The sequence below is a fragment of the Lepus europaeus genome, unplaced genomic scaffold, assembly GCF_033115175.1.
Source record: "Lepus europaeus isolate LE1 unplaced genomic scaffold, mLepTim1.pri SCAFFOLD_3_1, whole genome shotgun sequence".
Lineage (NCBI taxonomy): Eukaryota > Metazoa > Chordata > Mammalia > Lagomorpha > Leporidae > Lepus > Lepus europaeus.
Genome location: NW_026909276.1, coordinates 4,139,292 through 4,160,698, shown reverse-complemented (window position 1 = coordinate 4,160,698; position 21,407 = coordinate 4,139,292). Strand labels below are relative to the sequence as shown.

Below are 21,407 nucleotides of genomic sequence, written 5' to 3'. Positions count from 1 at the left end.
TAGCTCTTTTATTATGCCAATTTAATTTCCATTGGGAAATTTCAAGGAGTGGGATGGCTGGGTCATATGGTAGGGCTATATTCAGGTTTCTGAGGTATCTCCAAACTGTCTTCCATAGTGGCTTTATTATTTTTCAGTTCCACCAACAACGGATTAGTCTGCCTTTGTCCCCATATCCTCACCAGAATATGTTGTTTGTTGAATTCTGTATGAAAGCCATTCTACCCGGGGTGAGATGAAACCTCATTGTGGTTTTGATTTGCATTTACCTGATAGATAGTGATCCTGAATATTTTTTCATGTGTCAGTTGGTCGTTTCGATTTCCTCTTTTGGAAAATGTCTGTTTAGGTCTTTGGCCCATCTCTTAAGTGGATTGTTTGTTTTGTTGTTGTGGAGTTTCTTGATCTCTTTGTAGATTCTGGTTATTCATCCTTTGTCAGCTGCATAATTTGCAAATGTTTCCCCCCCTTCTGTTGGTTGCTTCTTCACTTTCCTGTTTCTTTTGCAGTATTGAAATTTATCAATTTGAAATAATCCCAATTGTTAATTTTTGCTTTGGCTGCCTGTGCCACTGGGGTCTTTTCCAAGAAGTCTTTGCCGATGCCAATATCTTGCAGGTTCTCTCCAATGTTCTCTAATAATTTGATGGTGTCAGTTCATATGTTTAGGTCTTTAATCCATGTTGAGTGGATTTCTGTATAAGGTGTAATGTAGGGGTCTTGCTTTATACTTCTTCACGTGGAAATCCTGTTTTCCCAGCACCATTTGTTGAGTAGACTGCCCTTGCTCTAGGAATTGTTTTTAGCTCCTTGATAAAATATAAGTTGGTTATAAACATTTGGATTGATTTCTGGTGTTTCTATTCTGTTCCATAGGTCTATCCATTTTGTACCAGTACCAGGCTCTTTTGATTATAACTGCCCTGCAGTATACTTTGAAATCTAGTATTGTGATGCCTGTGGCTGTTTTTGTTGTATAAGATTACTTTAGCTATTTGGGGTTTCCTGTACTTCCATATGATTTTTTTTTCTTTTTTTTCCCCTTAATTTATTGATGGAGAAAAGGAGGGAGGAAGGAAGGGAGAGAGGGAGAGAGGGAGAGAAGGAGAGAAGGATAGAGTCTCTCCCATGCACTGGTTCACTCCTTTTCCCTGAATGACCTCACCGGCCATCCCTGGGCTGCACTTTCATATCAGGTAAGAAAACAAGTACTCACCCCATCACCTTGGCTCTTTTTCTTTCGACCACATTCTCAAGTTTGTACCCCTGGAACATTGAAAAGCCACTCACAAATCCTTGATGCTAGGTGGCTTTTGTCTTTCTCTCACTGCTGTTTTTCAGAATGATGCTCCAGGAAAGCTCCACGGACACAGTAGGCAGGAGGGCCCATGACACCACACCACACCACACAGGAGGAAGCTGCTGTTTTCCTTCCATATGAATTTCAATACCATTTTTTCCAGACCTGAGAAGAATGTCTTTGGTATTTTGATTGGTGTTGTATTCAATTTATAAATTACTTTTGGAAGTATGGACATTTTGATGTTATTGATTCTTTCAATCCATGAACATAAAAGTTTTTTCTATTTTTTGTGTCTTCTATTTTTTTCTTTAATGTTTTATTTTGTTGTTCTCATCCTAGAGATCTTTGACATTCTTGGTTAAATTTATTCCAAGGTATTTTTTTGTAGCTATTGTGAATGGGATTGATAATAGAAGTTCTTTCTCAGCTGTGGCACTGTCTGTATATACAAATGCTGTTGATTTTTGGGTATTGATTTTATATCCTGCTACTTTATTAAATTCTATGTGTTCCAATAATATCTTTGTGGAGTGTTTTGGATACCCTCAATAATCATATCATCTGTAAATAGGGATAGTTTCATTATTCCTTCCAACTTGTATCACTTTGATTTCTTTTTCTTGCCTAATGGCTCTGGCTAAAACTTCCAGTACTATATTCAATAGCAATCATGAGCGTGGGCATCCCTGTCTGGTACTGCATCTCACTGGGAATGCACCAAACTTTTCTGATTTCAATAAGACACTTTGTTTTATTAAGTATAAATCCTAAGGGAATCAACATGGAGCAGATGTAGAGTTACTCATAGTTGAATCACTTCATAACTTGGAAGGCAAAATATAGATAGGGTTAAGTGTGGGTCCAGTTATATCTCTGAACATGTGCTTAACCAGTAATCTGATATCCCAGAGTCACTATACATACTATAGTTTAATATATATTGTTTAATATATATCATACATATATTATGTATATACTATATAAGTTACATATATTGTACATATCACACACATGTTCCATATATATTACATGTAATGTGTATGTGTTACATCCATATACACTGTATATATATATATATATACATATATAGTACACACATATATGTGTGTGTATATATATATATATATATATACCTATGAATGGAGTGGAGCACATGCTAAGTTGTTTAAAACATCTAGACAGAACCACAAAAAATAAAAAAGTACTCTGTATATTTATTTAAAACACCTGGGCAGAGCTGAAAAATAAAAATAAATCTATATATATATACACACACATATATATATATATATATATATATTTAAAACACCTAGGCAGAGCCAAAAAATAAAACAAAAAAATATTTGAGAAGGGGGTGGAACAAGCACAGGGCTATTTAAAATAACAAAAGAGAGAGAGGGAGAGACAGAGAGAGAGAGAGAAACCTGGGCAGAGCAAGAACAAAACAAACTGAATATTAAATGGGTTTAGAAACATCTTTAAAAAATAAACAGAATAAAGTTGCTCAGCTAACCAGGCATGTAGCATGTGGCTAGCTATGGGGGCTGCCATCTTGGGGTGGAGTCTGTTGTCCATCTTCAGGTAAGGTTGGAAATTCCCATAGGGGGATTGCCATCTTGGGATGGAAATCCCACCCTCTGCAGCAGGAAGTGGAGCATCCATCATGTTTAATGCTCTTCCTCCCTGATGCTAACACATTTCTAAGCAATCAAACCAGTTCTCCAACTCAAAATTAATAATTGTAAAAGCACGCTCAATTCAAAAATCAAAAACCCAGGAGAAAAGCCAAAATTCTCAAAACCTTTTTAACCATCTTTAGAAATAAAAGGCTTTTTTTTAAAGTTTTAACCTTAAAAATATGCAAATTGGCTTTAAAATACATTATAGACAATTTAGGACACTTAGAAGCTAGCCCTCTGTGAAAATCTCATCTCTCTGAATTCTATTAGCACTAACACCACATCCTTAAAGACAGAGACCACAAAAGGAAACCAATCCATGCTTTTTCTGAAAGCTACAATTGGAAAAACCTGTCCAAATCCTGCTGTTTGTCTGTTTTGAATGAAAAGCCTACAAGCAGCAGAGCAGCTGTGGCTTTTCTCTGGCAGGGTGGGGCAGGCTCCAGCCCTGAGCTGCCTAGGCAAGGCCCCTCCTTCCCTCATGAAATTCGCCCAGACAGGGAGTCACTACACATTGCTGGCAAGCATTGTGGGAGTTGCTCAGTCCCTGTGAGCACCCAAGCAGGCCCGAAACAGGGGAGAGGAAGGTCTGAGGTTTTGGATCCCATCTCAGCTGTCTCAGTCCCTGCCCCTTCCTTAGGCAAGCACAAACCAGGGCACCCAGCCTGGGCCCTTGCTGGAGCAGTGGGAAGGCCCAGCCTATAGAGCCAGAGGATTATGTACCCTCCAATCCAGGTCTCATGCCACATGTAAACTGCCTTGTCCCCCAGCTGCAACAGGGCACCCTGGGCAGCTGTGCTTTTGACAGTGGAGCCCCTTCCCTTAGCTGTGACTGGGTGCCCAGCTACAGCTCAGAGCATGGATAGGTGAGGATGTGTAGAGAAGGAGGATGAACAGGGTTACTACCCCTGGGAAGCCAGCTCTTATGTTGCTGTTTTTTTTTTTTAATAAATTTTGGGGAATCCCTCTGTTATTAAAGGTCCAATCTCAGGTGCCAAATATACTACTGTTTTGCTTATTAATGTATTCATATTGATAAGCCATGTTGTTGTCTTTTGATTTCAATGACTCACTGTTCATTCAGGAGCATATTGTTCAGTTTCCATGTGTTTGTGTATATTCTAGATATTCTGAGCTGCTGATTCCAGCTTCAATTCATTTCAGTATGAGAAGATGCATTGTATGGTTTTGATTTTTTAAATTCTTTTGGACTTATTTTATGAACTAGCATGTAGTCAATCCTAGAGAATGTTCCATGCACTAGTGAGAAGAATGTGTATTCTGTGATTGTAGGATGGAAAGTTTTGTAGATATCTGTTAAGTCCACAATTCTTTTTAGTTCCTAAAATTCCTGTAATTTTTCTTGTTGTAATAATTGTAGAAATTTCAGTTTCATTATTTGTGGTGACCTTCCATGCATTTAATGTTTGTATATATTTATTTACAATTGTAACATTTTATTGAGTGCCATTGTTTCCATAGACATTAATTGTTATTTTATATTTGGAGCACATAATGAATTTCCTTCATCTATTATTCTGGGTGGAATATCAGTTGTAGTTGCTTTAATTTTTTTCAAAGATTTTATTTATTTACTTGAGAGGTAGAGTTAGAGACAGTGAAAGGGAGAGATAGAGAGAAAAGTCTTCCCTCCATTGGCTCACTCCTCAAAAGGCTGCAATGACTGGAGAAATGCCAAATGAAAGGCAGGGTCAGGTGCCTCCTGCCAGTCTCCCATGCAGGTTCAGGGGCTCAAGTACCTGGGCCATCTTTCACTGCTTTTTGAGGCTGTAGCAGAGAGCTGGGTTGCAAGAGGAGCAGCCAGGACTAGAACTGGCACCCATATTGGATGCTGGCGCCACAGGTGGAGGATTACCTCCCTGCACCATGGCACAGACCCCGTTGTAGTTGTTTAAACTAAGGAGGATTCTAGTGCTGGGTTGCTTGCAGTTTTATACATATATTTATATATATTATATATATACAATATATATTTATTTAAATACATATTAATATGCAATTATATAAATATTTATATACAATATATATTATATATATTGTATATATTGTGTATATATATTATATATATGGCTTGTAGTTTTATATATATTTATATATATTTCTATTTCTATATATATATGAGTGGTGATATTTGAATAAGGCTTTCAGTTTTAAATATTTGTCCATCTATCAAGGAATTTTTATTTTATAACTCAGTGATAAGCAGTCCTATATTGCTCTCAGGTAAGGTTCATGTATCTAAGAAATAATTATAGGGGCCAGGGCCATGGCTCACTTGGTTAATCCTCTGCCTGTGGCAACAGCATCCCCTGTGGGCACCCGGTTCTAGTCCCAGTTGCTCCTCTTTCAGTCCAGTGCTCTGCTTTGGCCTGGAAAGACAGTGGAAGACAGTGGAAGATTTCTAGGTTTTGCCAAGCAGGATGTAGTGTACTGTTGTTATTGTCTTAGTTTTAGACCTTAGTTTCAGACTTGAGATCCATAGTGGGGTTGCTTTCTCAAGATGGGGTCCCTCTTGTCTGTTAAGGTGTCATTTCAGGCAGACACAGAGAGGGACGGAGGGAGGGAGGAAAAGAGGGAGGGAAAGAATGAGGGAGGGAGGGAGGGAAGAAGAGAGAGAGAGAGAGAGAGAGAGAGAGAATCTTCCATCCAGGGGTTCACTTCCCAAATGGCGCATGGCCAAGTCTGGGATAAGCTGAAGCCAGGAGTCTGGAGCTTCTTCCAGGTCTCCCACTTGGATGCAAGGGCCCAAGCACTTGACCTTCTTCTGCTACTCTCCCCAATTAGCATATTAGCAGGGAGCTGGATCAGAAGTGGAGCAGCTGGGACTTGAACCAGCATCCATATTGGATGCCGGTGGCAGCTTTACCTGGTGTACCTCAACACTTGCCCCAAGCCACACAGTTTCTATATAGCTGGAGTGGCTCTGGGTGGCTTCTGTCAAGTGAAGGCCATGTGGCCTCTGCAGAATTTCAGAGGACTCTGACCTCATTCCTCAGTATATCAGTGACCTTCCTCCCACAACCAGGTAAGAACAGACTTTGGGGGATACTACATTTCTCCATCATCTTATCCTTAAACACTTACCTTAAATTCTTTACAGTGTGCATATGAAATGGTAGCTTTTTCTAGAGTATAGCTAATTGGTTTGTGTTTCATTTCACAATGATACTAATTTGCTGGTGCACTTATTTTTTTTTATTTGACAGATAGAGTTAGACAGTGAGAGAAAGAGACAGAGAGAAAGGTCTTCCTTCCGTTGGTTCACCCTCCAAATGGTCACTATGGCCAGAGCTATGCCGGTCCAAAGCCAGGAGCCAGGTGCTTCCTCCTGATCTCCCATGCCGGTGCAGGGGCCCCAGCACTTGGGCCATCCTCCACTGCCTTCCCGGGTCACAGCAGAGAACTGGACAGGAAGAGGAGCTACTGAGACTAGAATCGGCACCCATATGGGATGCTGGTGCCGCAGGAGGAGGATTAAGCAAGTGAGCCATGGCGCAGGCCCACACTTAGGTTTTCATAAGTAAACCTACTAATGATCTTATGGGTTACTGCCCTGCATGTTCATCTAGATTTGAAGAACCTGTATTTGTTCTCCAATTGTTTAATTCAATAATTCCAACTGGAAGTAGCTTTCCCTCCAGAGGACATTTGTTGATGCTTGGAAATATGTTTGGTTGTCACTACTGGCACCTACTGTGTAGAGATCAGGCATTCTGTTAATACCCTACAAGAAACAAGACAGCCCCTCCAACAAACTATTATCTGATCCCCAAAGGAATCAGTTCTGCTGTGAAAAGCGGAGGATGCCATTTCTGGGGAGCACGTTTCTCTTCCTGGGCTCTATTTTGAATATTTTACATATTTAATCTACAAAGCAAAGGTTTTTCAGGGATAGGAAGTAGATCCTTAAAATAAGGGTTTTCAAATCATCTTGACACATTTAGGATTATTTTGATTCCCATAAAAACTATTATTCATTTGTCAGTGACCACAGGAAATTGCTGCCACAAGACGTTGGCAGATACCACAATTCACAGATTCTTGATCCGTTACATAGATGGTTTAGGATTCCCCTGTATCCTCTCATTGTAAAGTAATGTTAAGGATGTAATGTCTAAATATTCAGAACACACTCAATATATTTTTCTGAATGTCTTCTCTCTATGCTTGGTAGAAGCCATACATTCTGAAGCTTCCAATGTGCATAGCACACTGTGCATGCATTCCTTTATAAGTTGTGTATTTGGTAATAGAAATCCATAAACCTTAAAACCTAGTAATGAATGAAGACATGGAATTAAAATTCAGATAATTTATCACACAGATCAATGTATCTGAATGTTCTAGTCATGGATACTTTCAATACTGATATCATTTAAAATAAATACAAAAGCCACATGTTTTCTTTGATGAACCATCTGTTAATTGACCACTAAACTTAACATATATTTGTAAAAGAAATTGAACATGCAGGCCTGTCCTCTGAATTCTATACTCACAGTGTGTGCTATGAATGGTCTCACCTTTGAAAGGGCAGATGTAATTAGTCATTTCAGATCTCCAATGCATAACTGCAGGCAGTGCAGCATCATCTGTTCTGGTCAAAACTTCTCTGGGTACATCACCTTTTATAGAATTTCACCTGACCCACCCACCAAACCCTCTCACTGGGAGAGCCTCTGTCTTCAGAACTCATTGGATTTTGATGAAGAGGTTACAGGGAAGGTGGGAAAGAGATTCATTGGATTTAAAAGGTACAGAACACAGTACCCAAGGGCTAAGAGGCAAGCACAATATAGACTGGCTTTGGGAGAAGATGTAGGATAGCTGATCTGATGTAAATGGCTCCCCAAGAAATTGTCACTGAGGGCTGAGAGTGCCAGTCTATGTGGCTCTCCTCTGCCTCAGAGGAACTACCTCCTGCATGCTGCCACCCTCCTTGCAGGATTCTGGTGCTGTTGTGGTTTACATCACAAACCTCCTGCACCCATAGTTAGGCTCTTTCAGATGCTGCTCTCTGGGTTGTTCCAATTCTGTGAATGTCTGCCATTATTTTTTTCCCCAACATGGCCCCCAGGCCTCTGCTCCATGGTCTCAGATGTTTCCTTAAATGGTTAACTTAGGTCTTCTGCATAGTGTGTTAGGTCACTACTGCTCATAAGGCTAGCTTTCCATGTGGGAGCTCTGGTTTCAGTCCCAGCTGCACCAATTCCCGCCCAGCTGCCTACTTTCATTCCTGAGAAAGCAGTGGCAAATGGCTCAAGAGCTGGGCCCTCTGCCTCTCACTGGAGACCTGGAATAAGCTCTGGTTCCTTCCTGGCTTGGACTAGCCAAATCATTGCCACCATTTGTGGAGTGAACTCTCTCTCTCTCTCTCTCCCCCTCTCTCTCTCTGTCTGTCTCTATTTTTCTTTCACTCTGTTTCTCTGACTTTAATTAAAGGAATAAAATCTTGGAAAAAACAAAAAAAGTTTCCATTTAATTTCTGATAATCGTTGTCATTTTAAGTCCCATTTCTGTTTTGGTGTCACTTTAGATAAGATCTTCACCTTCCACTTGTGTTCCATGGTCCTTTCTGCATCTGGCTTAACTTTATACAATTCATATGTACATAATCCATCAATCATCACTCACGAGACAAATGGGCTACCCTCATTCTCATAATCCCTTCATCCACAGGTTCATGAAACTGAAATTACCAAATGAGTGGCATTTTGTAGTTTTCTTTGTTTTAAGATCTGTTTATTTATTTGCAAGTCAGAGTTAGAGAGAGGAGAGGCAGAGAGGCAGAGAGAGAGAGAGAGAGAGAGAGAGAGAGAGAGAGAGAGAGAAACTGAGACAGGGAGAGAGGTCTTCCAACAGAGTTCACTCCCCGATTGGCTGCAATGGTCAGAGATGCACTGATCCTCAGCCAGGAGCCAGGAGTTTCCTCCAGGTCTCCCACAAGGCTGCAGAGGACCAAGGACTTGGGCCATCTTCTACTGCTTTCCCAGGCCATAGCAGAGAGATGGGTTGGAAGCGGAGTAGCTGGGTCTTGATCTGGATCCCATATGGGATGCCAGTGCCTCAGGCTAGGGTGGTAACTCACTACACCACAGCACCAGCCCCATATGCATTTCTTTCACATAACAATGAAATCCTTTCATTTAAACTACATAACTACTAGCAATTTTTGGGAATTCTAAGAAAAAATGTATGTCTTATTAAAATGCTTTTACATGAGCAGTTAATTATCATTTCTAATTTAATATATTTAAATAGCCTTTGCTGGTGAATGAGGGGGAAAGACAGTGAGAAAGAGATCTGCCATCAGCTATTTCATTCTACAAACCGCTGGACAGTTTGGGCTGTTCAGGCTGACCCAGGAGCTTCTTCAGTGTTATATCTCCAGATGTTCTTTCCTTGATATTTATTGATATGTCCAACCCTATTCATAACTTCCTTGTATTGATTTGTGAGTGTCAAAATAGAATTCACCTTTCTATTAATATAGGCTTTTGGACATAATAACCTCTTGGTGGGTATAATAAGAGGATATCTGGATTTCAAATATTTACAAATATCAACTCTCAAATAATTAAGCATTTCAATCAAGAGCACTTTTGCAGTTTGAGATTGATCCAATTGCTGTTAACCAAATACCCTGGAAAGGAGTTCACCCAAAGGATGATGGGACACAGTGCCCCTCCCCCCAGGCCTCAGTGCCTCAATAACCACATCAGAGTGAGGCTTGCTCCTCTTCATATAAAGACCTCACCCAGTCAAGGTTTCTTCAGCTCTGAGACTTGGTGTTGACTGGGCTGTGGAAACCTCCTGATCCTTCAGAGCCCCGGGAACTCAGAACACCTACCATACCCAGCATCCATCCCTGGAAGTTGCAGAGGACCAATTCCAATCATCAGGTGAGGACTGGGTCCAAAGAAATGGATTCAAGTTTTTTACCTTAAATCGTGAAAATAGAGGAATTTTTATTTTATAACTCAGCGATAAGCAGTCCTATATTGCTCTCAGGTCAGGTCCATGTGTCTAAGAAATAATTATAGGGGCCGGGGCCATGGCTCACTTGGTTAATCCTCTGCCTGCAGTGCCAGCATATCCTGTGGGTAATGGGTTCTAGACCCGGTTGCTCCTCTTCCAGTCCAGCTCTCTGCTTTGGCCTGGAAAGGCAGTGGAAGATGGCCCAAGTGCTTGGGCCCCAGCACCCATGTGGGAGACCAGGAGGAAGAACCTGAGTCCTGGCTCTGGGCATGGCGGCCATTTGGGGGGTGAAAAACAATGGAAGGAAGACCTTTCTCTCTGTCTCTCTCTCACTAACTCTATATGTCAAAAAAATAAAAGGAAAGAAAAAACTAAAATTAATTATAAAATTTTTGCCTATTGTAATTGTGTGTCTTATAAATTAATAATTCTCTGTTATTTTTCTGATGCCATATGCATTAAATGCTGAAGTTCTGGCAAGGAAGCCTTTGGAAAATCCTGTTGTGGAATGTGTAAAATGATTTTCTACAGAAATATCATGGTGTATCCTGAGTGATTAATAATAGTTTAGTCTGAGCAGGGAAGGAGCCAGAGCTTATACTAGGTCTCCCAGTGGGAGACAGAAGGCCACACTTTTGGACCATTTGCCACTGCTTCCTCAGGCATGAAAATAGGGAGCTGGATTGGTAGTGGAGCTGCTGGGACTAAACCAGAGCTCCCACATGGAAGGCCAGCCTTGTGAGCAGTACTGACCTAACACACTATGCAGAAGGCCATCCCCTAAGTTAACCATTTAAGGAAACATCTGAGACCATGGAGCAGAGATCTGGGGGCACTTTGGGAAAAAAACAATGGCAGACATTCACAGAATTGGAACAACCCAGAGAGCAGCATCTGAACCTGAACGAGCCTAACTATGGGTGCAGGAGGTTTGTGATGTAAGCTACAACAGGATCAAAGTCTTGCAAGGGGAGTGGCAGCATGGAAGAGGTGGTTCCTCTGAGGCAGAGGAGAGCCACAGAGACTTCTGCCATTCTCCCGCCGCCCTCTCACGTTCTGCCAGTGTCAGCTTGTTCCAAAACGTGGCGCTCTCAGCCCTCAGTGAAAATTTCTTGGGAAACTATTTGCATCCGGTCAACTTCCCCACATCTCCCAAACCCAGTCGACATTTTGCTTGTCTCTTAGCCCTTGGGTACTGTTTTCTGTACTGTGCTAATCCAATGAATCACTTTTCCACCTTCCCTGTAACCTCATTATGCAAATCCAATCAGTTCTAAAGACAGAGGTGCTCTCAGTGAGTGGGTTTGGTGGGTGGGTCAGGTGAAATCCTATAAAAGGGGACACACCCAGAGGAGTTTAGACTAGAAGAGAAGGTCTTGAACTGGAAGCAGCTGTGCATTGGAGAGCTGAAGACCAACCACATCTACACTTCCAGAGGTAAGACCTCTTGAAGCAAACACTGTATCAAATTTAGAGGATAGGTTTTCATGTTCAATTTCTTTTACAAAAATACTTTAAGCTTATTGATCAGGTTACAGATGTTTTCTCAAAGCTATCCTGTGGCTTTCCTACTTATCTGAAATTATATCGGTAAGGAAAGTATCCATGATTAGAACATTCGTATATATTGATTTGTGTGATAAATTATTTGACTTTGTATTCCATGTCTTTATCCGTTACTAGATTGTAAGTTGTTAAAGATTTCTGTTTTTAATTTTTACACAAGTCACAAGTCAGAGAGAGAGAGATTTCTTCCATCTGTTAGTTAACTCCCTAGTGGCCACAATGGCCGGAGCTGGGCCAATCTGAAGCCAGGAGCCAGGAGCCTCCTGCAGGTCTCCTATCAGGGCCTAAGGACTTGGGCTGCCTTCTACAACATGCACAGGCCATAGCAGGGAGCTGTATCAGAAATGGAGTAGCCGGGACTCAAACGACACCTATATGTGCTTGCCAGTACTGTGGGTGGCAGCTTTACCTGCTAAGCCACAGCAAGTTCCACACCATACCATTTATATAAGGGATTGAGCATCTGTGAATTTTGCTGTCTGCCCAGGTCTGGCGGAACCAATTTCCTGTGGTCACTGATAAATGAATAGGAGCCTTTATACAAATCAAAATGTTCCTAAATGTGTTGAAATAATTTGAAAACCATTATTTAAGAGTGTGCTACCTTGCTTTGTAGACTAATTGTGGAAAATATTCAAAATAGAGCCAACCAACAGAAAAGTGCTCCCAAGATATGACATCTGTCTCTTTGGGAAAATAAGGATGAATCATTCATGCCTCATTATCTGCATCTATGGATATTCTAGAATTGGAAGGAAATCCAGTGTTCATTATCATTTTGGGGGCTTGATTTAAAGGACAATTGGGCAGAGGCCAGCAGTGTGGCATAGCAGGTAAAGCCGCCGCCTGCAGTGCTGACATCCTATAATGGTGCTAGATATAGTCCTGGCTGCTCCACTTTTGATCCAGCTCTCTACTGTGGCCTGGGAAAGCAGTAGATGATTGTCCAAGTCCTTGGTTCCTTGTACCCACATGGGAGACCAGAAGAAACTCCTGGCTCCTGGCTTCGATTGACACAGCTCCAGCCATTGTAACCAATTGGGGAGTGAAACAGAGGATGGAAGACCACTCTCTCTCCCCTCTCTCTCTCCCTCTCTCTCTGTGTGACTCTAACCATCAAACAAGTAAATAAATATTGAAAACACAATAGGGCAATTGCTGCCCATTGCTGTAGTTGACTGTTCACATTTCCGGAATGTGACAATCTCTCTGATGACATGAACTGACTCTGTGACAATCATATTTTCTCAAAGTGAATATGATTTTTGTATTTTATTACTTGAAGAAAAGGCCTTGGGTTAAAGTTGAAAAAGAATGCTTAATGTTTTAGAAGTCGAACATTCAGCTTAACACTGGTTAATCCAATAATCTTAGATTAAGACTAATCTCTTAATTGATTTCTTCAGATAAGTCCCTCTGTGAGCTGGAAGACAGCAGATATAGACTTTTAGTATGGAGCCCCATGGTTTTGTGACCATTAAAGCCAATGACTAGCAGAGAAGAAGGGGGAGAGAGAGAGAAAGAGAGAGAGAAGAAGGAGGAGGAGGAGGAAGAGGTAGAGAGATTCAGAAAGAAATACTGATCTTGTGTTGTTTCTAAGCCAATGAGCTAATGAAAATAAACCTTGGAATCATCTCATTTTTTAGCATAATCTTAAATTTCTCCAAAGAAATTTGTTACATACTTTTTCATTATTTAGTTGAAGGGTTTCTTTTTTTAATTATTTGAAAGAAATAGTTTTATAAAGAGGTAGAGACAGGGAGAGAATGGGTGGTCTTTGATTCTCTGGTTCACTCTCCTAAAGTTCCCAATGGCCAGAGCTTACCCAATCAAAAGCCAGGAGCCAGGATCTTTTTCTGGGACTTCTCGTGGGGGGGGGGGGGGGGCAATGGCCCAAGGACACGGGTCATCCTCTGCTCCCTTTACAGATAAATCAGCAGGGAGCTGGTTCTGAAGTAGAGCAGCCAGGATGCAAACTGCCAGGCATCTGCAGACCTTGCAGGCCAGGGTTTTAACCTGTTGTGCCAAGTACCAACCCAGGTTCTTACTTTAAACAACCATAATACATGTATTACTTTCTTAGTTCTGTCAGATTGTAGACCCAAGATGTCTCCATTCATGGTGTCTATTTTTCTATGGGGACAAGTAGGGGGAGAAACTGTATGCAGATCTTTGCTTTCTCTCATCAGGGTAGAACAACTTTATTGGTTTCTGTTTCTTAAAGGATCTTACTAGAGTCATGGATCCAGCCACATTGCAAGCCTTCCAGCGGGAACTCACATGCCCAATTTGCATGAACTTCTTCCTAGATCCAGTCACCATAGACTGTGGACACAACTTCTGTAGATCTTGTCTTTGTCTGAGCTGGGAGGAAGCTGACACTCCCATGTGCTGCCCCATGTGTAAGGAGATGTCAGAGAAGACCAACTTCAAAACCAATGATGTGCTCAAGAAGCTGGCTGCTGCTTCCAGACAGTACCGATTGAACCAGGTCACCAGGTTGCAGGAGCAGGTCCCTGTGGCACAGATGGAAGCAGAAGGGATCCTCAATGATGCTGACAAGAGTCTAGACTGTGAGCCTCTCTCTGAATGCCCACAGCCCGAGACACATGGCCACACCATGGTGGAATGTGCTGCTGAGGAGTCCCGGGTGAGTAATGCCTCCAGAGCCATGTGGATTCTCTGGGATTCTAAACTAGACAGAAAGATGGGGACTTATGGAAATGGAGTGGAAATGCATGAGAATGGAGACTGTGAGGGTGGTGATTTTTCCCCCGTGAATCCCAAGATGTAAATGTGTCCTTCCATGTTGGTGCTCAATGTGCCAACATAGGCACAATTAGGTTGGGCTGTCCTGAAGGGGAGTCTCTTTGAAGCACTGTCTACACATGTGCAGTTGGTGCAGGTGCAGTGCAAGTGGTCAGCAGCAGAAACTTGGGCTTGGGCTGCAACTGTGACTGCTTCACAGCCAAGTGGCATAAACACTGTTTCTAAGGAAGTCGATTTTATTGACTTTATTCAAAATTTCTGTTGTAATTTCTTCTTTTATTTTCAAAATTTATTTACTTATTTCAAGGGCCAATGTACACACACACACACACACACACACAGAGAGAGAGAGAGAGAGAGAGAGAGAGAGAATTAGCATCCATTTTGAGGTTTTTAACCCAAATATCCTCATGACCAGGGTGGGCCAAGCTGAAGCTGGGACTCAGGATCCTCTTTTGGGTCTTTCATGTGGGTGTCAGATGTCCAAGCATTTGGATCACCTTCCATTGCTTTTACAGGCCATCAGAAGGGAGATGAGGCAGAAGTGGAGGAGCCAGGACACGACCTGGTGCCCACATGGAATACTGTCTAGCAGGTGGCCAATGAGCTCTCTACACTAGGACAGCCTTGTTGTAATTTTCTACCACCTTTAATATCCCAAATCTAAGACTCAAATTAGGTCAACTTGGGAAAATATGACCACTCTACTTTATTCAAATTTACTATTATCAGAAAAAGAGAACAGAAGAAAAAACATTAGTAGTCTCAATACTATTCTCACAACCACTGCCATTTCCAATAAGTAAGGGAGGGAAATATGTAAGAATATAGTCCATGTGGCTAAATCTCATAATTATTCTGCAGGAAAAACTTTTAAAGGAAATGAATACTTTATGGGAACGTTTCCAGGAATTGAAAAACAATGTGACACAGGAAATTAAAAAGGCGCATTCATTCACGGTAAGAATGAAAAAGATGTTCTTCAATTACTGTAGTGCTTTACAATCACCATACTGCTTTAGCAAATTCTGGTTACCATGAAGAGTTTGTGATTTCCTCCCAGAAGAAGTGGTGGTTTCAAATGGAAACTCAGTAATCACAAATCCTGTGCCAGCCAAGACACGTAGTGAGAAGTATACCAGGGCGTAGTGGAGACAGGTCATCACAGATACTCCAAGTCCAACCCTGAAGGTTTACATCAACCTTCTCCAGCACTAAAGACAGCACTAAGTATGGCTATGAAGAAGCAGTGAAAAGTAGAATCATATCTATGAAGGAAATGAAGTCTTTCTACACTACTCCATGTGATGGGGAATGTACCTAAATATGTTTAATTATTTAGAAGTATCAGGCAAAGGAACAGAACAAAATTAAGAAGGTTACTACTACAGTCAAAATAGTTGATGGGGTCAAAATCCTGAAGAAGCTTCAGAAAAGGAGGGAGAAAGAGAAGGGTGGGGGGACACCTGAGATCCTTTGGTGAGTCTTGATTTAAACAGAGAATAAGGCTAAGAACCTACAGGAGGCACACACAGAAAAGATTTGCATGTACTCAAGAGGTTTTGCATGGGTGAGGCAGAAAGTCTGGAGAAGCGACGTACATTTTGAAAATTTTATTTAGTTGAAAGATAGGGTGAGGGGAACATCCATGCACTAGTTCATTCCCTAAATTATAGTGGCTGGCACAGGATGACAGGAGGCTGAAACTTCATCAGGGTCTCCCATATGGATGGTAAAGGCCCAAGCACTTGGGCCCTCCAATGCTTCCATCCCAGGCACGTTAGCAAGTAGATGCATGGGAACTGGGACAGCAGGAACTTGATGAGGCAATCCTAGGGGTGTCAGTATCTCAAGCAAATGGAGAAATAATATTGCCAGTTCAGCATGAGGATATGTATTCTTTAACCCAATATCTCCACAGGAATATGTGTCCATAAGGGAGTTGATGATAAAAGTTCAGTACCAGAAGTTGCATATACTTCTCCATGAGGAGGAGCAACTGCAGCTGCAGGCCCTGCACAGAGAAGCACAGGAGATTTCCCAGCAGCTCAAGGACAGTGAGATGAGAATGACGCAACAGAAACACCAGGTGAAAGAAACGTACAGAGAGCTGGCTGAGGCATGCCGGAAGCCTGACCTGGAGTTACTGCAGGTGAGCCGGGAGAGCCCTTGTTCAGGGAAAGAAGTGCTTTCCTGGGCAAGGTCATAAGAACCTGAAAATATTACCTGCACATATCACGACTTATTCCACGGCAGGATTCGGGTCTGTTGCCCTGCATCTTTATTTTTGCCCAATCACTTGGTTCTGTATAATCTGATAATCATATGCGTGCTTTCCTCTGTCATAATTCACACTTGATAAAATTCTCTGCAGTGCAAGCAAGAAAATTACTGTAGGAAAAATTATCCAGGAGCTCAGTGAGCACAAAATGGTTGCATTTTTAAATTGATTTTCAATCTATATTGCCCTTCAGGGGTGCTGAATGTCCAATCAGAGTGTTATAGAAGGTCTGGGAAACCAATTGGTTTGGCCTTGCCGAGGCAACTCCAGAAAATTAAAAAAATCTGCAGAATATTTATTTCTCAGCTGTTAATTTGGAATGTCTATGTATGATGGCATCACTATCCAATTGCCCTTGACCAAAAAAAATAAAATAAAATTCCCTACTCCTGCCTCCATAAACACTGTGGTGCCCAAACTAAAAAGTATTTTCTGAAGACATTGAGGCCTTGATCTTTGCCTAAGCAAGTTTTGGTAATCAATGCCAGTGCACTCTGATTTTCAGAGGTTTCCCCACTTTGCAATAAATGTCAGTAGAGGTCAGACCTCTCTCTGGAATATGAGTGGGGGCGAGTGACCCTGCAACCTAGAACTTTTTACATTGCTGCACAGCTTCGTCCTGAATGCCATCTTCTGAATTCACACAGAGGAAGTCCTTCTTGGACCAGCTCTTAGTCTGTTATTAACAGACTCTATAACCTCTTCGCAGAGAACCAGAAGAAAATACATGATTGAAAAATACTAAAGCAAGAATTTTATAGAGCACAGAGGAGAGAGTTCTCATGACTAAATATTTTTTAATTTTTTTTCTTGCAGGATATTGGGAGTGTATTAGAAAGGTAAGTTTACAGTGAGAATCTCCAATGTGTAAGAAACTTGTGCTCTTGTTGATGTAGCAGATGCTTCTGTTTTGAGTGATTAACTTGGATCTCCCTGACTATTTACCATTTTGTTTGATAAGGGATCCTGAGGTTTTCTACTCTTTGGTGCCAGATGAGATGTGGCTGAATTCACATATGCAAAAACAATGATTTGACTTTCTGGGCTTTGTTTCAGCTTCTCTCCTCCCCTTCCTCTGGAACTGCCCCAACCAACCTTTATGAACAGATTATTCTGAGAAATCCCAGAGGAGGCCCCACCCTTGAGAGAGGGAAAGGGAAAAAAGACACAGGAAAGAGGAATTCCCACAGCAGGGGAGGAGGAAGGAGGATTCACTCCTGGGAGCAGCAGTGAGCAGGTCCTGCCCTCTCAGCCTGTCCCAGTGGCAGGCTGGATGGGGGCATCAGCCACCTCAGCTCCCTCAGGACCATGGCTGCCAGTCTGGAATTCCATTCCCTTGCTTGGTAGAAAACTCACAGCCTCCTGGCTCAGTGCAGATCCTATTGACTGTACTGTTGGGGATGTCTGTCGACTGAATTCCCATAGATTCTGCCTAAAAGCCCTGCTGTCTGTAAGCTACCCAGGATCTCTGCTTTCCCTGAAGTCAAGTGAGGGGTACAGGGGGGAATGGGATGACTGTCATTCCACAGGTTGGATAATGTCTGAGAAGAAAGAGGCAAATGGCTTTGATGTGAAATTTAGATAAAAGTACTAATTTTATTTCTCCAAAGGAAGTGAATAAAATTTATTCTTATTCGCCAATAATGGGAAAATTCCTGATGAAATAGTTTGGATTTGCATCTGGTAATGTTGTCTTGACCCTGTGATTGCCCTTTGACCTGGAGTGTCCCTGGTCTGATTCTTTACAGAGCAGAACTGGTACAGACACTCAATCTCCAGCGGGTTAACCCAGAGCTGACGTTATGGCACATCACTGGACTCACAGAGATGCTATACAACTTCAAAGGTGAGCCTCAGTCTCCATCCTTCCAGCCCTAATTTCCTTCTTCTTCACTGCTTTTGTGCCTGAGCCATTTCCCATTTTATTTCATTCACCTTCCCTGAAAATCCTACAGGTTTTTTTGAAACTGTGTCTTCTCACTTTGCTTAATCACATTACAGTGATCAAAGCTGAACTTTGTAAATAAGCATGCTGACATAAGCAGAGTATGGGAAGATATTCAGATGATTTGATTAAGGGATACAATGCTCAATTCTTAGTGCGGCAGTCAAGACTGTATGTTGGCCGTGTTCACTGCAATTTTTGTAGGGAGAGACAGTAAGGGAGCTCTTTCGTCTGTTGTTTCACTCCCAAGATGGCCACAATGACCATGGCTAGCACAGCCAAATCCAGGAACCAGGAGCCAGGAGCATCTTCTGCATCTCCACAAAGGTAGCAGATGCTCAAACTTTGGGTCATCTTCTGCTGCTTCCCCAGGCCATTATCAGGGACCTGGATCAGATGTGGAACAGCTGGGACATGAACTAACTGGCACTCCTATGGGATGCCAGTGTCATAGGCAGCAGCCTGAACCACTATGCTACAACACTGGCCCCATCTCACTGCATTTCTTAAAGTTTGAATATGGCACTTGATTTTTTAATTTGTCCTATATGCCTAGTATATTTATCATGCACTGCTAAAGTAGCTATTATCATTGATAAACTCAAAAAGATTTGACCAACCCCAAAAATGAGAAATTGTCAAAAGCAGACCCATTCCAATGCTATCTCCTGATTCTGAAAACAATTAAATGACGAGAGATCTGTGAATGCAGTGCAATGATGTTAGGCCTGCACTAGACAATAGTTCAGAGAGCAGAGGGTTGAAACCCAGTTTGGGCGAAATCCACGTTCTGAACAGATAAGCTGAAGTCAGGACATTCTTTAGAGATATTACTTATTGGGACATGTGTTTTATGTTGAAATATTCAGATGTATAGCTTATTTCCCAATTAATAAGTATCATATTTCAAACAGGGTTATTTACTAATGGAATTAAACACAAAACTCAAAAAACAGCTTTCTAGCCAAGAAAGTACAAGTTGTAGGTTGCTCTCAATACATGCTATCCAGTGGTAGGCATTTGGCACAGCAGTAAGTATCTTGGGCACCTGTATTCTGTAGCAAAGTGCCTGGGATTCATTCCCATTCCTGCTTCCATCCAGCTTTCTGCTAATGCACACCTTGGGAGGCAGCAGATGTTTTCCCTAATATATGGATCCCTGCTACCCATGTGGCAAACCAGGATTGGATCCTGGATCCTGGCTCCTGGCTCCTGGCTCAGGCCTGGCCAAGCCCTGGTTGTGGGTATTTGGAGAGTGAACCAGCAGATGGAACACTTCTCTGTCTCTGTGTCTCTCTTTTCAAAGAAATATAAACATGTATATTCAAAACTATTGAAACCATTAACACTCCACACCAACCAAAACCCTACTTCACACAGTGTGTGATATGTCCAAGTTGGTTTTCTTATTTTTCTCTGTTATTTGATTTTTTTTCTGTAAAGCCACTTGAACCAGTTTCTCAGTTGAGCAAATCTCAATTCATTGTGCTTCCTCTCTTCCGTTAGTTTTCCTTGCAAAGTCAAGAGAAGTGATTCCATGGGCACAAAACATTTGTATTCAGGCCATAGAAACAACATTCATTGATCAGTTTTTTCTCTTTCTGCAGTGGATCATGGTCTGAAGAAGGAAGTGGCCCACAGCTACTTAAGGCTCTCTGAGGACCTCAGAAGTGCAATAGTTGGAGAAGGACATCACAGTGTCCCCAGCCATTCCCAGAGAGCAGAGAGCTTTGCTGTGTGGGGTGCTCAGACCTTCACCTCTGGCAAGCATTACTGGGAGGTGGATGTGTCATCCTCTTCCAATTGGATTTTGGGAGTCTGTTATGATTCCAGCACAAGTGATACCAGTGACATTCTTAATCTCGAAGAAGCATTTCTCCTGGCCTCCCTGAAGAGTAACAACCATTACGTCCTTTCCACTAGTGTTCCACCCTTAACTCACTATGTGAAAATGCCCCTGAGTAGTGTTGGGGTGTTTCTGGATTGTGACCATGGAACAGTGAGTTTCTATGATGCTGACATAGGTTCCCTCATACATTGTAATGTTCCAACCCACTTTACTTCTCCTCTGAACCCCTTTTTGTGCCTTTGCCCCCCATGAAATGTCTTTGTGAACCCCCATACAGAGGAAACTACTGTCCTGGGATGTTTTTATGTGAGACATCAGGATTGTTTTTGAGCACACTGTAACTTAATGAGCACAGTGTAATCATAATTAGAGCATGGTTATAAAACATGCAACATACAACTGCAATGAATATATGAACTTTTTCTCTTAAAATTTATTTTAATAAAGAGCTTTGCAACTTTCATCGTTATCTGATCCCAATACTTTTTCACCACCCTGCAAAGAAACTCAATATAGTCCCCCTGGGCATACTTCCTACTCCATCACCTGACAATTCCTTTTCTGCTTTTTCTTTTGTGATTTGTATATTCTAAACAGTTTATGCTAGTAAAATGCTGAAATATGTGGCTTCTGGGGTCTTGTTTTTCCATTTAGTTGAATGCTACCCAGGCACATCTGCATGCAGAAAGCCTTTTATTCTCATATTTGATTATGTCTTGGGTAGAAGAGTGAAGTGTCATCTCTCTCAGCTTACTAAATAAAACAAATTTGCAAAAGTTTCTCTTCAAATCTAGCCTTTTGGGGTAGATGCAAGTGCCTGACAGGCAAGCACTTCAACCTGTCCTGATCACACATCACGTCTCTGCTCAAAGATTTTTCAGGAAGCCCTTAGTGACCGTAGAGACCACAGTGATTTCTCTTACTACACACTCTACGCATAACATCCAACATCCCAATAACCTCCAACATGAATTCAACAAACCGATAGTTAGTGATGTCTGCTTGAGTGCAAATCT

General features: G+C 41.7%; 1 protein-coding gene across 1 annotated transcript; it reads left to right on the top strand.

The window, feature by feature from the left end:
• The first annotated feature begins 15,150 nt into the window (after nt 1–15,150).
• On the top strand, nt 15,151–20,643 carry LOC133755098 (tripartite motif-containing protein 64-like). Its single transcript, XM_062185381.1, has 5 exons — nt 15,151–15,276; nt 16,238–16,468; nt 17,414–17,436; nt 18,346–18,443; nt 20,150–20,643. The coding sequence occupies exons 1-5, from the start codon at nt 15,151–15,153 to the stop codon at nt 20,641–20,643; spliced, it is 972 nt and encodes a 323-aa protein (XP_062041365.1).
• Nucleotides 20,644–21,407: the final 764 nt, after the last annotated feature.